We start from the raw sequence: 18,008 nt of genomic DNA, 5'->3' as shown, positions 1-18,008 counted from the left end.
GCCGAGCGCGGGGAGGCTGAGCGGGGCAGCGGCGGCAGCAGCGGGGATGAGCTCAGGGAGGACGATGAGCCCGTCAAGAAGCGGGGACGCAAGGGCCGGGGCCGGGGTCCCCCGTCCTCCTCTGACTCAGAGCCCGAGGCCGAGCTGGAGAGAGAGGTGAGCTGGGAGGGCGCCCGGAGTCCCGCCTTCACTCTACACGTTTATCGAGCATCTGCTAGGTACGAGGCAGTATCCCAGGTTCCGGGACACATCAGGAAAGCAGTGCGTGGGCGCAGAAACTCCTGCCCTGGAGAAGGGGACATTCACGGGAGGGAGGGCGCCGGGCATGGTGGCTCACGCCTGTTATCCCAGCACTTTGGGCAGCTGAGGTGGGACGATTACTTGAGCCCAGTTTGAGACCAGCCTGGGCAAGATAGAGAGACCCCATCTATATAAAAACCTTGAAAAATTAGCTGGGCGTGGTGGTGTGCGCCTGTATAGTCCCAGCTGCTCAGGAGGCTGAGGCGGGGGAATTGCTTGAGCCCAGGAGTTGGAGGCTGCAGTGTGCTGTCATCAATCCACTGCACTCCAGCCTGGGCCACAGAGCAAGACCCTGTCTCAAAAACAAAACAAGGGAAGGAGGAGCTGTACAGATGACATGAGGGTAGTGCGTGCTGTCCAGAGTTTTTGGTGCTGAGGAGAAGGGTAAAGTGGGGTAGGGGGTTTCTCTTTTAAATAGGGTAGACCCCGAAGGTGTGAGTAGACTCCAAAGGCTTGTGTTTGGGTTTAAGTAAAAGGCTCCGAACGGGCTGGGCGCAGTGGCTCACGCTTGTTAATCCCAGCACTCTGGGAGGCCGAGGCGGGCGGATCACGAGGTCAGGAGATCGAGACCAGCCTGGCTAACACGGTGAAACCCTGTCTCTACTAAAAATGCAAAAAAATTAGCCAGGCGTTGTGGCAGGCACCTGTAGTCCAGCCACTCAGGAGGCTGAGTCAGGAGAATGGCGTGAACCCGGGAAGCGGAGGTTGCAGTGAGCCAAGATTGTGCCACTGCACTCCAGCCTAGACTATACAGAGCAAGACTCCGTCTCAAAAAAAAAAAAAAAGGCTCCGAATGAAGTGAGGGGATCTATGAAGACTCCTGGGAGGGGACACATTCTAGGCAGGAGAAGCAGCTCACACAGAGGCCCAGAGGACTGCGCCTGGCGTGCTGGAGGAACAGCGACGTGGCCTCTGTGGCTGGAGCGGAGGGAGGAAGGGAGAGAGGGAAAAGGGGAGGGTGGAGAAGGGACAGGGCAGGCCGGGCAGGGCCATGTGGGCTGCAGGGAGGATTTGGGCTTTGACCCTGAGGGAGGTGGGAGCCATGGAGGGCACTGGACAGGGCAGGGACAGGCCCTCACTTGGGTGTTCTCAGGTGCCCTCTGGCTGCCATGGAGTGCAGCTTGCAGGTGAGCGTGGGAGCAGGTAGGAGGCCTCCTAGGGTGGTGACTGTCAGGCCTCTCCTATACCACGTGTGGTGCTGCGGGCCCTGTCACGCCCTCTACCCTTGTGGAGATTCAGGCAGTGTTGCCTGAATCCAGAGAGTCTGACCTAGACTGAGAGCCTGGAGCCCACGTGCTGGTGCCCCTCGGCCAGGCCTGCCTTCGTTGGGGAAAGCAGGAACAGCACCGTGTTCTCTCTGTCACTCCCTTCATCACAGAAAGGGCACCGAACTCCTGGTGCAGGAGGCGTTCCAGCCACAGCCCAGGGCTGCTGGGCAGGAGGAGTGCAGGGGGCTGCTCCTCCGCTGGATGGGGCCTGGGCTCCAAGAACCCCATGATCCACTCAGGACCGGACACTGGGTCCTCCCTCCCCTCCCATCCTGCCCTAGCACCTTCAAGCAGTGTGGAAGGTGGCAGAAAGGGTCGAGCTTCGTCTCCTAGTAGTGGGATGGGCTAGGGGTCTGGGTAATCCCCTCTTCCCGCTGCTCCAACACGCCCTTCCTGACTGCTGTAGGCCAAGAAATCAGCGAAGAAGCTGCAGTCCTCAAGCACAGAGCCCGCCAGGAAACCTGGCCAGAAGGAGAAGAGAGCGCGACCTGAGGAGAAGCCACAAGCCAAGTGAGCCCTGCTCCACCCCCTGCACACCCCGGAGGCCCCGCACCCGCATCACCCTGCAACCCTCACCCCTCACAGGGGCAGCCCCACCTCTGAGTTCAGCCTTGGAGCAGGATCCGGTTGAAGTTCCTGGTCCTCGGGTTATGTGGGCTGTGTAGGAATCGCTGCTGCGGGAGCGGGATCTTTGCCCTGCCCAGGGGTCTCCACCGGGGTGATCCCGCCTCCAGAGACACTGGGCCACGTCCGGGGACATCTGTGGTTGTCATGACTTGGGGGTGCTCCTGGCATGGAGTGGGTGGAGGCCGGGGACGCTGCTGAGCATCCTGTAGTGCCCAGGACGACCCATCCCAGAGAACAGTCCATCCCCAATGTCCACAGAGCAGAGGAGGAGGGAGAAACTGCACCCCGGCCTAGGGGTTTGCATCTTGGTCCCCCTGTGGTGGGGAGACAGAGCCCATCTCCCAGCTCACTTTCTTTTTTTTTCTTTTTTTGAGACGGACTCTTGCTCTCGCTCTTTCGCCCGGGCTGGAGTACAGTGGCGCAGTCTCGGCTCACTGCAACCTCTGCCTCCCGTGTTCAAATGATTCTCCTGCCTCAGCCTCCTGAGTAGCTGGGATTATAGGCACATGCCACCACGCCCAGCTAATTTTTGTTTTAGTAGACACGGGGTTTCACCATGTTGGCCAGGCTGGTCTCGATCTCCTGACCTTGTGATCCGCCCGCCTCAGCCTCCCAAAGTGCTGGGATTACAAGTGTGAGCCACCACGCCCGGCTCCAGCCCACGTTTTTTTTGTTTTGTTTTGTTTTTGTTTGTTTGTTTTTTTGTTTTTTTTTTTGAGACGGAGTCTTGCTCTTTCGTCCAGGCTGTAGTGCAGTGGCGCCATCTCAGCTCACTGCAACCTCTGCCTCCTGGGTTCAAGCAATTCTCCTGGCTCAGCCTCCGAAGTAGCTGGGACTATGGGTGCGTCCCACCATGCCCGGCTAATTTTTTGTATTTTTAGTAGAGACGGGGTTTCACCATGTTGGCCAGGATGGTCTCGATCTCTTGACCTCGTGATTCCCCCACCTCAGCCTCCCAAAGTGCTGGGATTACAGGCGTGAGCCACCGTGCCTGGTCCCCCAGCCCACTTTCTAAATGGCATCTGGCCTTGGGTGGGCAAACCTGCCCATGAGAATTTTGCAGGCCGGTATGGCAGTGGCAGGGTACAGAGTAGCACATGGCACCGAGCCTCAGCAATGGGCCTCCCTCCTGCACGCGTGTCACCCTTGAGGGCCTTTTCCTAGCTCGCCGACTCTGGTAGACAAAGCCAACCCTTGGCCACGTGAACGAGGAATAGAATCCTGGGATTTCATAAGAACCCGGGAAAAAGCTTGTATCTTTGGGCAGCTCGAGCCTGTGGCTGCCCTTGTCTGCCCTACGCCTAGGCTGTGGCAGGGCCTCCCCGCCTCCCGTTTCCCAGCTTAGCTCCCAGGGTTAGCTCCCGGCTAACCTCCCGTTTCCCGGCTTAGCTCCCAAAGGTTTCCTTTGCAGTGGGTTTGGGTCCATCACCTCGGGCGCCAGCCCCTCAGTGGCAGAGTACCGGTGACGGGGCCCAACTGAGGGGGGCACTTCTCCACAGGCCCGTGAAGGTGGAGCGGACCCGGAAGCGGTCCGAGGGCTTTTCGATGGACAGGAAGGTAGAGAAGAAGAAAGGTGAGGCCTGGCTGCCCAGCACTGCCCACACTGAGTTCGCTGAGGGGAATGGGGACAGCTGTCGCATGGCCGGCCTGTCCCGCCTGTCCCTAGAGAGGGTGCTCAGCACATCCTCGGACGGCCTGGCCGGTGGTGCCTCCAGGGGTGGGGGCTGAGCCTGCAGACCTGGGGCCCCCATGACAACTCCTCCAGAGGCTCTCAGGCTCCTGCCTCTGAGCAGCTGGCCCCCTGTGGCCCTGCCTGGGCCCACACGGTGCTCTCTCTCCTGGCCCAGAGCCCTCCGTGGAGGAGAAGCTGCAGAAGCTGCACAGCGAGATCAAGTTTGCCCTAAAGGTCGACAGCCCGGTAAGACCCTCAGGGCCCGTGAGCCAAGCAGTCCCCGCTGCCATCTCCCTGCTGGGCTCCTTTAGATGTCTTGGGAAACTGAGGCAAAGCCGGGGTCCTGCAGGTGGGTGGGCCAGGAGTCTCTTCCGGTTGCTAGTGAGCGCATGGGGTCTCCTGGCCAAGGGCCCTGGGGGAGCTGGTCCTGACATGCAGCACCCAGCTTTCCTGGCAGGTGGTGCGTGGAGGCCCCCAGGACCAACCCCCGCGTACCTGGGACCCCAGGTATCTGGCTGTCCCTGGAGTTCCCCGTCAAGCAGATGGGGCTGGGGAGGGCTGTTCTGCAGATTCAGCTCCCCTCAGGGAGAGCCCAGGATGTCTTCCTCCGCCCATCGGTGCCCTGGGACCCCTGGGGATCCCTCGGCCAGGCCGTCTCCCTCACTCCTACCCCACCCTGCAGGACGTGAAGAGGTGCCTGAATGCCCTAGAGGAGCTGGGAACCCTGCAGGTGACCTCTCAGATCCTCCAGAAGAACACAGACGTGGTGGCCACCTTGAAGAAGGTATGGTGGGAACTAGAGGCACAGGGTGCAGGCGGGGGAGCTGGGAGCGGGTGCCTGCCCGGGAGCCCAGGCCCCCAGCGGGTTCCTGTTGGGGCAGCCCTGGGTCAATGAGGAGGTCGTGGGCTGCCGGATAGATGCCCGGTGCTTGCCAGGTGTGGTGGCTCACGCCTGTAATCCCAGCACTTTGGGAGGCCGAGGCGGGAGGATCATCTGAGGTCAGGAGATCGAGACCATCCTCACCAACATGGTGAAACCCCATCTGTACTAAAGATACAAAAATTAGCCAGGCATGGTGGCGGGAGCCTGTAATCCCAGCTACTCAGGAGGCTGAGGTAGGAGAATCGCTTGAAGCCGGGAGGCGGAGGTTGCAGTGAGCCGAGATCACACCACTGCACTCCAGCCTGGGTGACAGAGTGAGACTCTGTCTCAAAAAAAAAAAAAAAAAAAGAAATGCCTGCTGCACAGAGCTGTGCTCCCAGGAGGGGCTGTGGGAGGGGCGCATTGCTGGGGTGGGGGTTCAGAGCCGGGGCTAGGGCCGCTGCACTTGGGTAAGCCAGGCCTCTTCTCTTGGTGGCCAGATTCGCCGTTACAAAGCAAACAAGGATGTAATGGAGAAGGCAGCAGAAGTCTATACCCGGCTCAAGTCGCGGGTCCTCGGCCCAAAGATTGAGGCGGTGCAGAAAGCGAACAAGGCTGGGACGGAGAAGGAGAAGGCCGAGGAGAAGCTGGCCGGGGAGGAGCTGGCCGGGGAGGAGGCCCCCCAGGAGAAGGCGGAGGACAAGCCCAGCACCGGTGAGGGGCGGGCGGGGTGGGCCCTGAACCTCGGTCTCCTCAGCTGAAGAAACAGATGCTTTGCAGAACATTCCAGAAGGGGAGCACAGCTCTGCTGTCTGCCCCAATCCTGCCAGAGTGTCATGTCCTGTTGGGGTCTCCGTGCAGACCCGGCTTTCATCCCCAGGGCAGTCAGTGAGGGGCATTCAGGTCCTACCGTGTGCCAGGCAGCCAGCGTGCAGGCAACTTGGGGCTCACGCCAGAGGGGTGACGGGGACAGTGCATGACAGCACATGCCTCCACTGCCTCCAACCCCGGGACGCCCAGAGAGGGGGTGGCTCTGTGCAGGGGGGGCAAAGAGTGGGGCATTGTTCAGAGAGGCAGTCGGTGGAGGCTTGGGGGCAAAGGCCTCAGGTGCCCTTGCTTCCCTGGTGGGCCGACAGGAGACAGGGCGTGACCCTTGGGGCTGCTGGCTGTGGGGCTACTGGGCTGGCATGGCCCCATCACGGGTGCTCAGAGCAGCCCTTTGGAGATGGGATGGGCGAGCTTGGGATGGGGCTCTGCGGCCCAGGGGGCAGCCGAAGGCTAGTGTCTTTTTTTCTTTTTTTTTATGAGATGGGGTCTCGCTCTGTCCGCCAGGCTGGAGTGCAGTGGTACAATCACAGCTCACTGCAACCTTGACCTCCTGGACGCAAGTCATCCTCCCACCTCAACCTCCTGAGGAGCTGGGATTGTAGGCCTACACCACTACGCCCTGCTAATTTTTTTTTTTTGAGGTGGAGTCTCGCTCTGTCCCCCAGGCTGGAGTGCAGTGGCGCGATCTCGGCTCACTGCAAGCTCCGCCTCCTGGGTTCATGCCATTCTCCTGTCTCAGCCTCCCAAGTAGCTGGGACTACAGGTGCCCGCCACCACACCTGGATAATTTTTTTTATTTTTCAGTAGAGATGGGGTTTCACTGTGTTATCCAGGATGGTCTCAATCTCTGGACTTCGTGATCTACCCTCCTCGGCCTCCCAAAGTGCTGGGATTACAGGCGTGAGCCACCGCACCTGGCCAGGACCTGCTAATTTTTGTATTTTTTGTAGAGACAGGGTTGCTGGCATGTTGCTCAAGCTGGTCTTGAACTCCTGGGCTCAAGTGAGCCTGTCTCAGCCTCCCACGTGCTGGGATTGTGAGCCCCTGTGCCCAACCTCGTCTTCCTTTATCTTTCCCAGGCTGCTGTGGGCTTTTCTCAGGGCTGCCTACGTTCCCTCATTTCCTGGGCCCCCAGTTCTCCAGGCCAGTGTGGCTGGGGCCGGGGCTGGCTGCAGCATCCCGTGTCAGGTGCTTGCAAACTGGACGGCAGGTGCCGGGGTCCAGGTGGATGGGCATTCGTCACCCATGGCGCTCAGCTTGGCCCCTGGTCCAGTCCTTGACAGGGAAGGGTTCTGGGGTTCCCAGCTGGAGCCCAGCAGTGTCCTGTGACCCCTCTGTCCCACCCAGATCTCTCAGCCCCGGTGAATGGCGAGGCCACGTCGCAGAAGGGGGAGAGCGCAGAGGACAAGGAGCACGAGGAGGGTCGGGACTCGGAGGAGGGGCCAAGGTGTGGCTCCTCTGAAGACCTTCACGAGTGAGTGTCCCGGGCCGTGGGGTTTGGCCTCCTGAGTGGCAGCGGTGTGATGCACACCGTGCCCGAGCCGCTCCCTCCTGTGCCAGTCCCTCTGGGAAGGGTCCCAGGGATGTCGTCCCCACTTGGGCCTCCCACCCTCACATCTGACCTTAGGGCCCTGCTGGCTGGCACTTGCGGCGGCCCCCACAGAGGCAGCTCCAGGGCTTTGAGCTGCCTGTCCCCGGCCTCCTGGGAAGGTGGCTTCTTGCCGAGCCTCCAGGGTGGCCCAGGTAGGCCCCGAGCACAGGCACCCGGCTATCTGACGGTGCCAGTGCCCATCACTGTGGGCTGCTGTCTGGTACAAGGCTCAGTGGAGTCACTCGCTTACCCAGCAGCTGCCTTGTGCAAAGCCTGGCTGGCGCCAGCGTGGGGACCCTGGAGATGTTTGTGGTCTCTAGTGGCAGAAGACAGGCAGATAGGAGGGTGGCACTCGAGCCTCAGGTGCCACAATGGGGGTACGCTCCTCGGTGCCCGTCCCACCTGACCGCCCTACAGGCAGGGCAGGGGCGGGAGGACATCCTCACACCGCGTTTGCTGTTCCCACCAGCAGCCTACGGGAGGGCCCCGACCTGGACAGGCCTGGGAGCGACCGGCAGGAGCGTGAGAGGGCACGGGGGGACTCGGAGGCCCTGGACGAGGAGAGCTGAGCCTTGGGCAGCCAGGCCCAGCCCCTGCCCGAGCTCAGGCTGCCTCTCTCCTTCCCCGGCTCGCGGGAGAGCAGAGCGGAGAACTGTTGGGAACGCTGTGCTGTTTGTATTTGTTCCCTTGGGGTTTTTTTTTTTTTCTGCCTAATTTCTGTGATTTCCAACCAACATGAAATGACTATAAAGGGTTTTTTAATGAAAAAAGAAATCACTTTTATTGGCTTGGTTTTCTAGCATTGCTGGTGCAGTGGGGGCCTGAGCTGGGGAGCAGCTGGCAGCATCACTGGGCCTGTTTGGGACGGGGTTGAGCCATCGGGCCACCGTGAGAATCGACTAAAAGGCACTCTGGGCCCAGCCCAACCCTGAAAGGCCGGTGGCGGGAGAGCTGGGTGGGAGCAAGCGCTTCCCAGGAGACGAGGGACAAACCAGGGCATCTAAGCTGTGCTGCCTGCACCCGGCCCTCACCCACGAGGCTGGGGAGTTTGATGCTTCCTGCCTCTGGCAGCCCAGCGTCCAGGCAGGTGAGCAGGTCAGATGTGGGGAGGGCGAGGGCCCCCAAGGCTGGGCTGGGAGGGTAGAGACCGGGCCTTGCCTAAGGGCCACTGCTAGCTGACAGTGGTCTCCAGTGTTCAAGGAGCATGGGCCTCGGGCCAGCCTCGACTCACCCCAGCTGTGTCACCCGCGCACCCTGTGACTTTCGACAGGTTGCCCTCCCACTCGGGGCTTCTCTTTCCTCCTTTGCATAAGGGACTGTCACGTGGGCACGGTCCCTAGCAAGTCACCCCGTGCACCGAAGTTGCTCATTCCACAGTGGCGTCTCGTGTTTGTCCTCCGTCCCAGTAAGAATTAGGCTGTGGTGTGGCGGGAAGGGACTTCCCGAGCCCCGGCCCCATGCTTGGTTGGCTGGACATAAGCTGCAGTCACTGTGCCTGATTTCTGCAAATGGCTGTGTCTGGCGTCCTAGCCTCCACTAGCCATGGGTGTCAGGCTGAGGAGAAGGCTGGGGAAGGCTCCTGACCCGTCCCCTCTCACGGCCCGTCACCTGAGGCTGTCCCTGCTGTGCCAGCTTCCCCAGTTCAGAGCTGAGCTGAATGCCCCGGCCCCTCACGGCCGCCGGTGCGCACGGTGACCCCTGGGGGCCAGCAGCCCCTCCACCCTTCCTCCCCCCGGGTCTGGGGTTCCTGGGCTCGTGTCCTAGGAGAGCGTGGAAAGGGGATGGCAAGGTTCTCTTACCGGGCGAGTGGGGATATGGCTTCCTGGGGAGGCCGGGCTGAACGGCTCCTTCCCACTGGCCTGAGCGCAGCCATGGCACTTCTCACACCCGACCCTGCCAGCCTCCAGGACCTGGGCCAGCCTAAGAGCAGGGGGTTGGGCGGCCTTGCCCAGTGGGTGGGTCCGCCGCCGCCAGTGTCTTTGATGCCCACAGCCTCCCCAGCCCTGCTTCCTCTGTAGCCCGGCGCTTGGGTAGGCGTGAGGACCCAGGAGGAGTGTGCAGGGGAGGAGGGGCTGCGTCACAGGCACACGGCCTCTGTGGCTGTTCCCAGCCCTGTCTGATCCCTCCATAGGGCACAGTTCCCTGCGGGGAAGTCCTTTGTGTTCTCCAGGGGCAGCCGCTGGGCCCAGCCGCCCCAGGGGCCTCAGAGCCCCAGGTGCCCGGGGCAGGCTTGTGGTGGGCGGCTGGAGGCAGAAGCAGCCTGTTTGCTTGTTTTTGCACCCCCACCACCCCCTGCAAATTGCACAGTCTGAAGCCAGGCTGGTGCAAAGCCCCAGCTGTGGCTCCTGGCAACTTTGTCCCGACCGTGAGGCCACCCTGGGGGTCAGCAAAGGCAGTAGCAGCCTGCCTTGGGATGATGATGACAGTGTCACATTTTCTAGTACCTTCTAGTATGAGGGAATGTGGTTCTTAAGACCCTCAAGGTGTGCTAAGGCCAGAGACCCACTTTCAGCATGAGGACAGAGCTGCCCGGAGCCTGGGATGCCACAGTACTGCCTGCACCGCTGATAGCTGGGGGCCTGTGCTGCAGGACTGGAAGAGCCTGGCTAGATATAAAAGGGTTGCTAGCGGGGCAAACAGATGCCCTTCCAGGCTGGGCATGCTGCTTTTTCTCTTTCCTAAATGCAGTGCTCACTTGGGATCTTCAAGGGAAGGCTCTTGGCTGGCGGGCTAAATGACCCCAGGCTCCGAGAGGAGCAGGCAGCGCTGGGGAGGACGTGGGAGGTGCAGGCAGACCTGGAGCAGGGCGTGGGGTGGCCCAGCTTAGAAGGTCACTGCCTCCGCAGCCCCTCGGTGCTCAGCCAGCCGCAGCCCCAGAGGTCTAGGGCTTTAGGGAACCGATCCAGGGTTGCGGGCGGGGAGAAGGTCTGAGGCAGCTCCTCCCTGGGCAGAGCAGGGCGACCCCGCACCGGGCCTGCAGACTCCTACAGCTGCTGCCCGCCAGGGGGCAAGGTGAAGGGCCCTACCAGCCAGCTGAGCGGGGGGTTGTGCTGTAGGCCCTCCAGCAGCTGCTCTAGCCCCTGCCAAGCCTGGTACACACCCTCACGGCTCTGCACCAGCCGCTCTGCGGCCAGCTCCTCTACAGAGCCGGCCGAGGCCACGATGCCATAGAGCTCACAGAGGCTGTGCCGCGCCCGCCCCACCGGCTGCTGGAGCTCGGCGGGCAGGCCCTGGAGGCTGGAGGCCAGGCCACTGTAGGCCGTGTGCAGCTGCCGGAGAAGGCCGCAGACCCTGGACAGAACCCCGGCATCCCGCTCCTGTGGGAGGAAGGCACGAGGTGAGTGGAGACCCGTGGGCGGGGTGGGGGGACCCCAGCCCTGTGCCAGACCCACCTCTTGGACAGCAGCGTCCTCCACACTGGCACCTGAGCCCTGGTCCAGACACGGCTGTCTTTCTGGAGCCTGCTGGGCCTTTTCAATCTGGAGAGAGAGTACAGTGGGGAAATGATGGCTTCTTGGCAAATGACCTTTCACAACCCCCACCTCCCCCTCCCCCAGGGACCTGGGTGTATTCACAGTCCTGGGAGAAAGGCCACGAGTTCCAAGTCAGTTGTACCACAGTGGGCGTGTTGTCTCGCAGAAAAAGGCAGTAGTTCAAACTTCCCCATGAGGTCATCAGGGAGCGCACGTAACACAGCGTCCATGGGGTCATGTCACTCCTAACCCCTAAACCTTCCTGTGGCTGCCCAGTGCCCTTAAGATAAAACCCAGCTCCGCACCATGGCCTTGGTGGGCTGGCCCCTGGGACACCTCTGGCCTCATCTCCCATGGCACCCCACTGCTGTCTCCACTGCGGCCACTCCAGCAGGCTCCTGCCCCAGGGCCTTTGCACACACTGCCCACTCAGCCCGGAGCCTGCTTCCCAGGTCCTTCACAAGGCCCGCGTTCAGCCTCAGCTCCAGGTGACCCTTGGCAAGACCATTCCCGGCCCGTGGTGTGGCAGCCCCAGTCCCTCCCGTCACATCTGCCCCTCTCCTCGGGGGCACAGCGCGCGGCTTTGGTGTTTATCCACCCCTGGTGGTGGAATGCTCAGGACTCTGTCCTCGTTGCTGTGTCCCCAGCACGTGGCACCCACGCCCTGCCACCCTGTCCACAGGGCCCCGTCTTCCTCGTCATCTCAATGGCTGGTGGGGATGCGGCACGCAGTCAAAATATCGACTCCAGACTGCTGTCACCCTCGCAGCCCTCGCCGTGCCAGTGCTGGAGACCTGAAGCCAGCTGCGTATGCAGACGCATCCCCTCGGTGCCCATCAGGCATCTCCCCTCGCCCTGTCCAAGGCCAGGCGCCTAATATCCACGCTGCAACCTGCCCGGCCTCCCCTCAGCCCCCCTGCTCTCCTTGTCTGCTCAGGTTACAAGCCTCAGGGGGATCTCTTGGGGTCTTCTCTCACTTCCCACATCGGACCCGGGCAGCTCTGACTTTGAAACACCCAGAGCCCAGCTACTTCTCACCACCACAGCGTGACTCCTGAGGCCGGGCAGCACTTGCCTGGGTTTACGTCCCACTGTCTCCGCCTCTAGCCCTTGCCCCCGCCCGGTGGCCTGACCTCCCCATCAGAGCCATCCTTTTAAGTGAAATCCACCCTGGATCAGGCCACTCCTCTGCCCAGAGCCCTCCAGGGCTCCCACCTCCCTTGGTTCAAAGCCCAGGTCCAGCCCGACTTGCCCCGTCCGCTCCTCACTCGGCTCCAGCCTCCCAGGCCTCCTTGCTGTTCCTCCAACACGCCAGGACGGTCCTGCCCTAGGGCCTTTGCACGGGCCGTGCCCTCTGCTCAGATCACACTCCTGCCCATTCTGATGTACTCCCTGTCATTTAGACCTGACTTTAAGTGTCCCCTCTTCAGGGTGACCAGCCCCAGCATGGCCACTTCCTTATCCTGGTACATGTTCCATTTTCCAAGCATCATCCGACGCGACGCCCTATACATTCATTTGTGAATTATCTTCCCCAACGATGGCGTCACCCCCTCGAGGGCAGGCCTGGATATCCAAGGCCTTCAGTAGCACTTAAAGGAACAAGTGAGGCATGATGAGTCACACACCACATCGCATTTCCCAGCTCAGCATCCTTCGCGTGTGGCCCCAAGCAAAGCTCTTCTCTTCCTGTGGCCTCCTTCTCCCCTTCTGAAAAGCACCTGGGCTGAGTTCTGGCCCAAGCTACTTCGCTGTGAGGATTTGAAGGTGGGAAAGTGCTTTGTGATCAGCCGCTTGTAGCGGGCCATGAGGGTGAGCCCATTCCTTCATTCCATTTACAGAACACCTTCCAACTGCACCATTGTACCGCGTGCCACAGGCACAGCAGCGACTGACTGTGCACCTGGGGGTGGCCACAGTGACGTGAGGTGTCCCGAGGGTCCCTAGGACAGGCTTGCCCTCGGCACTGTGGACACGGGGGCCGGATGGTTCTCTGGGGTGGGGCCACCCTGAGCACTGCAGGGTGCTGAGCAGAGTCCCTGGCCTCCACTCACTCTCCACCAGGGGCTTCCCCCAATTGTGACAAACCCAGATGTCCCCAGACGTGGACTAGTGTCCCCTGGGGGCAGGTCATCCGCACTGAGAACCCTGGGTTAGACCCTCAAACTGCAGCTTGTCACAGACCCCGGATGTTGATTGGAAACACAGTGGCCTGGGCTGCATGCCACAAATCCTGACTGAGGCGGCTTGAGGTTTCTCATGGCCCGCCGGGGTGGGACTGCTGTCCACCAACATGTAAACCCTGTGACTGCTGGGCACGGTGGCTCACGCCTGTCATCCCAGCACTTCGGGAGGCTGAGGCAAGAGGATCGCTGGAGCCCAGAAGCTCGACCAGCCTGGGCTACATAGGGAGGCCCCATCTCTACAAAAAATTTAACCAGGTTTGGTAGCGCACACCCAGAGGCTGAGGCAGAAGGATCACTTGAACCCAGGGGTTTAAGACCAGCCTGGGCAACATAGGAAAATCTAATCTCTACTAAAAATACAACAACAACAACAACAAATACTAGCTGGGTGTGGTGGTGTATGCCAGTTGTCCAGCTGCTTGGGAGGCTGAGGTGGGAGGGACCCCAGTAGGTTGAAGTGGGCCATGATCAAGCCACTGTAGTCCAGCCTAGGTGGCCGAGCAAGACCCTGTCTCACTGTCTCAAGAACACAAAACCCCAGAGCAGTCCTGTGAGATTCTGCCTCCCGGGACGCACAACAGCTTCTAGAGAAAATGTTGGCCCTCAGGACTGGGGAGGGGGAGACTGGAGGCCAGGGACGCTGCTCCGCTCCCTGCAGGGACCAGGACGATCCCACCCCAGAACATGATCCGGCCCCAACATCCACATTGCCAAAGGGGAGAACCTAGGCCACAGGAAGAGAGCGGGGCCAGTGGGAGGGGTGGACGACTCTGGCCAGGGCGCGTGACCCCTGGATGCATCCGAGTCATGTTGCGTTGGGTCCTTTCCTGCGTGCGTTGCAGCCCCAGGCCCTGGGGGCTCCCTGGATCCCATCCCGGCTTCACTTTCCCCAGCCACAGCGCCGCCTTTCCATTCCCCGAACACACCCAACTTGCTCCCCAGTAGCTTGCTGTCCTGTCCCTGCTTTCGAGGGCTTTGCACAGCTGTTTCCCCATCGGTCAGGACAGGGCCCAGAGGGACAGCCTTCCTGCCCAGCCCACTACCCCTCTGCACACAGATTGTTTTGCTGTCTTTGTGTCCCCGCCGTCTTTATTTTTTTTGAGACAGAGTCTTGCTCTGTCGCCCAGGCTGCAGTGTAGTGGCACGATCTTGGCTCACTGCAACCTCCGCCTCCCGGGTTCAAGTGATTGTCCTGCCTCAGCCTCCCAAATAGCTGGGATTACAGGTGCCCGCCACCACTCCCGGCCAATTTTTGTATTTTTAGTAGAGACGGGGTTTCCTGTGTTGGTCATTCTAGTTGCGAACTCCTGGCCTCAAGTGATCCACCCGCCTCGGCCTCCCAAATTGCTGGTGTTACAGGCGTGAGCCACCGCATCCGGCCTACCCGCTGTCTTTAAGGATCTGATCTAGCTCCATCCCTCTTGCCAGGAGGCAAGCCCCATGAGTACAGACCCATGACCATCGGTGACGCTGACGGCATCATATCCTAGGTGCTCAGTTAGCATCTGCAGCTGGGTGAGTCCTGGGCAGGGGTTCTAAGAAGTGCCCTGGGCAAGGGGCAGCAGCAGGGGGAAGCTCTTACCAGCCTGAAGCAGTCCTGGAGCTGGGCCAGAGTGTCCCTGGCTTGGAACTGGCCGTGCTGCAGGTGGCTCACCGCGTGTTCAAATGCCCGCTGGCGGAAGCTGGGACCCAGGTCACCTAAACGAACGAAGTAGCTCCCCTGTTCCGCCGACAGCACCTTTGGCCCGGGCTGGGAGGCAGCCAGCTGAGCTGGAAAGGAAGATGCACTGCTCAGTCCCGGAAGCCCCTCAGGGCATCAGGGCTTGGGCTTGGGCTTTATACAAGTCAAGTGAGGGCCGGGCGTGGTGGCTCACGCTTGTAATCCCAGCACTTTGGGAGGCCGAGGCTGGGGGATCACAAGGTCAGGAGATTGAGACCATCCTAGCTAACGCGGTGAAACCCCGTCTCTCCTAAAAATACAAAAAATTAGCCGGGGGTGGTGGCAGGCGCCTGTAGTCCCAGCTACTCAGGAGGCTGAGGCAGGAGAACGGTGTGAACCCGGGGGGGTGGAGCTTGCAGTGAGCTGAGATGGTGCCACTGCACTCCAGCCTGGGTAAGAGTGCAAGACTCCGTCTCAAAAAAAAAAAGTCATGTGAGGCCAGGCACAGTGGCTCAGGCCCGTAATCACAGCACTTGGGGAGGCCAAGGCAGGTGGATCACCTGGGATCAGGAGTTCAAGACCAGCCTGGCCAACATGGTGAAACCTTATCTCTACTAAAAATACAAAATAATAATTAGCCGGGTATGGTGGGGGGCGCCTATAATTGCAGCTACTCAGGAGGCTGAGCAGGAGAATCGCTTGAACCCGGGAAGCGCGGAGGTTGCAGTGAGCTGGCACTGCCACTGCACTCCAGCCTGGGCGACAAGAGCGAGACTCTGCCTCAAAAATAAATAAGTAAAAATAAAAGTCAAATGAAGCTGGGTATGGTGGCTCATGCCTATAATCCCAGCACTTTGGGAGGCTGAGGCTGGAGGATCACTTGAACCCAGTTTGAGACCAGCCTGGGCAACATAGAGATACAAAAAAAAAAAAAAAAAAAAAAAATAGCTGGGCATGGTGGTCCCAGCTACTTGAGAGGCTGGAGCAGGAGGATCACTTGAGCCCAAGAGATTGAGGCTATAGTGAGCTGTGAACACACCACTGCACTCCAGTGTGGGTGACAGAGCAAGACCTTGTCTCTAAAAAAACAAAAAAGGGCCGAGTGCGCTCACATGTAATCCCAACACTTTGGGAGGCTGAGGCAGGAGGATCGTTTGAGCCCAGGAGCTCGAGACCAGCCTGGGCAACACAGGGAGGCCCCCATCTGAAACAAACCAAATAAATACATTTTTTTTTTTAAAAGTCAAGGGCCCAGCTGGGCACAGTGGCTCATGCCTGTAATCCCAGCACTTTGGGAGGTTGAGGTGGGCGGATCACAAGGTCAGGAGATCAAGACCATCCTGGCTAACACGGTGAAACCCTGTCTGTACTAAAAATACAAAAAATTAGCCAGATGTGGTGGCGGGTGCCTGTAGTCCCAGCTGCTCGGGAGGCTGAGGCAGGAGAATGGCGTGAACCTGGGAGGCGGAGCTTGCAGTGAGCCGAGATCACGCCACTGCACTCCAGCATGAGTGACAGAGTGAGAGACAGTCTCAAAAAAAAAATAAAAATAAAAATAAAAAAAAAGTCAAGGGCCCGCTAGCAGCTGTGCCTGCCTCAGGGACCCATGAACCCAGGCATCCCCTCACCTTGCTCCTCTGCATTCATGGGGTGGAAGATGTCCCCCAGCCCTTCCAACTCATTCCGCAGCATTGCCAAGCGTGGGGCTTCTTCGGGGCCGTGTATGGCGGCCAAGAGCCCCGTATCCTCCCTGCCTGGGGCGGCCCCTTGGGTGAACGTCGCTGCGTCAGTCGCAAGGCCCTTGGTAGTGGCTGCAGCTTCCCAGGCAGGCTCCAGGCCTACACTGAGTACATCTACGGGCCTGGAGACGCCAGAGAACGGTGCCTCTCGGGGGCTCAGGACAGTCTGCTCCCCACCATTGTCTGTGGTCCTGGAACTGGTGAGTCCACCCCAGGAGGTGGCCTGGGTACTAGGTAACCAATTCTGGAAGGTGCTGAGGCCAGTGTGGATGGCCCCCGTCGCCACGTTCCCTGACCCCATGAGCCCAGCGGACACTGCGTCTTTGGTTCTGGTCAGCACTGTCTTGGTGGTGTCCAGGCCCCCCTGGACAGCCCCTTTGGCCATGCTCATGGCACCGGTAACCCCACTGCAGACAGTGTCCTTGGTACCCATAAGCACAGCTTTGGAGGTGTCCACGCCAGTCTGCATGGTTCCTTTGGCCACATTCACTGCCCCCATGACTCCAGTAGTCACTGCATCCTTAGTGCCACTCAGCACCGTCTTGGCTGTGTCCACACCTGTCTGGACGGTCCCTTTGGCCACATTCACGGCACCGGTGACCCCACTGCAGACGGTGTCCTTGGTACCGGTCAGCACAGTCTTGGTACGGCCCCTTTGGCCACGTTCACGGCACCGGTCACCCCACTGCAGACGGTATCCTTGGTACCTGTTAGGGCAGTCTTACTGGTGTCCACACCGGTCTGAATGGTTCCTCTGGCCACATTCACTGCCCCTGTGAGCCCAGTGGACACAGCATCTTTGGTGCCCGTCAGCACAGCCTTGGAGGTGTCCATGCCGGTCTGGACAGTCCCTTTGGCCAAGTTCACTGCCCCCATGACCCCAGCAGTCACTGTGTCTTTGGTGCCGGTCAGCACAGTCTTGGTGGTGTCCACGCCAGCCTGTACGGTCCCTTTAGCCATATTCACTGCCCCCGTGAGCCCAGCAGACACCGTGTCTTTGGTGCCGGTGAGGACAGCCTTCGAGGTGTCCAGACCCCCTTGGACGGCCCCCTTAGCCATGTCCATGGCCCCTGTGACCCCGCTGGACACCGCCTCCTTGGTGCCCGTGAGTGCAGACCGAGTGCTGTCCAGGCCTCCCTGGACCACTCCCTTAGCCGCGTCCACCACGCTGGCCATCCCGGAGGACACAGCTTCCTTGGCCCTGGACATCTTGGAACACACCAGGTCTTTGGCCCCGGACACCATCTGCTGAGAAAGGACACAGGTGGATCAAGAGAAGGACTGAGAGGCGTACTCCACCCCGATGTCCACCAGCCTAGCCCCCTAGTGTGCCTTGGGGCAAGGAACTGCAGGCACCCAGAGGCCCCACCTCCTCAAAAACCGAGCTGCTTCCTCCTCACCCCGACCACGGTCAGCCAGACACTCATCGGGCTGTGGCGTGGCACCCTGGCTCTCTGGGATAAAGTCCTCACGAGCTCACAGCGCCAGCCTCTTCCATTCTCACGCACCCCCTTTCCCGGCTGCAAGGCAGGCCTCGTCCATGACAGCACGTCCCAGGCTTGGACACAGCCAAGGTCCCCAGGCCTGGACTCAGCGCAGGTCCTACAGTTACATTTCTGTTGCTCTTGCTTATTCTCCATTCATGGCAAACGTTGAGCCTGGCGTCCTAGTGACACCAGGGAGACCAAATTGCTTATTAAAATCATTATATCCAGGCTGGGTGTGATGGCTGATGCCTGCAATCCTAGCATGTTGGGAGGCCAAGGTGGGAGGATCACTTGAGCCCAGGAGTTTAAGATCAA

The 18,008-nt window shown here is 60.3% G+C and overlaps 2 protein-coding genes across 2 annotated transcripts in view; one reads left to right on the top strand and one right to left on the bottom strand.

Moving 5' to 3' along the window:
- The window catches only part of HDGFL2 (HDGF like 2), a 27,165-nt gene extending 19,247 nt beyond the window's left edge, over positions 1 to 7,918 (top strand). The window contains exons 2-9 of the mRNA XM_032179152.2: positions 7 to 156; positions 1,975 to 2,078; positions 3,695 to 3,768; positions 4,043 to 4,113; positions 4,550 to 4,651; positions 5,230 to 5,443; positions 6,905 to 7,031; positions 7,618 to 7,918. Of these exons, the coding sequence (XP_032035043.1) occupies positions 7 to 156; positions 1,975 to 2,078; positions 3,695 to 3,768; positions 4,043 to 4,113; positions 4,550 to 4,651; positions 5,230 to 5,443; positions 6,905 to 7,031; positions 7,618 to 7,717 (942 nt within the window). The 3' untranslated portion in view covers positions 7,718 to 7,918. The remainder of the gene's footprint in view (positions 1 to 6; positions 157 to 1,974; positions 2,079 to 3,694; positions 3,769 to 4,042; positions 4,114 to 4,549; positions 4,652 to 5,229; positions 5,444 to 6,904; positions 7,032 to 7,617) is intronic.
- Positions 7,919 to 10,132: 2,214 nt separating this feature from the next.
- Positions 10,133 to 17,538, bottom strand: PLIN4 (perilipin 4). The gene is given in 5 exon segments (XM_058428128.1): positions 10,133 to 10,465; positions 10,541 to 10,627; positions 14,390 to 14,577; positions 16,096 to 16,851; positions 16,854 to 17,538. Coding segments are annotated over 5 exon segments (1,962 nt in total). The 5' UTR covers positions 17,452 to 17,538.
- Between the last annotated feature and the right edge of the window lie 470 nt (positions 17,539 to 18,008).

Source organism: Hylobates moloch, unplaced genomic scaffold (assembly GCF_009828535.3).
Source record: "Hylobates moloch isolate HMO894 unplaced genomic scaffold, HMol_V3 SCAFFOLD_15, whole genome shotgun sequence".
In the NCBI taxonomy this organism is placed as follows: Eukaryota; Metazoa; Chordata; class Mammalia; order Primates; family Hylobatidae; genus Hylobates; species Hylobates moloch.
Note: the sequence above shows the minus strand (reverse complement) of the source record. Positions and strands in the feature narration are given on the sequence as shown.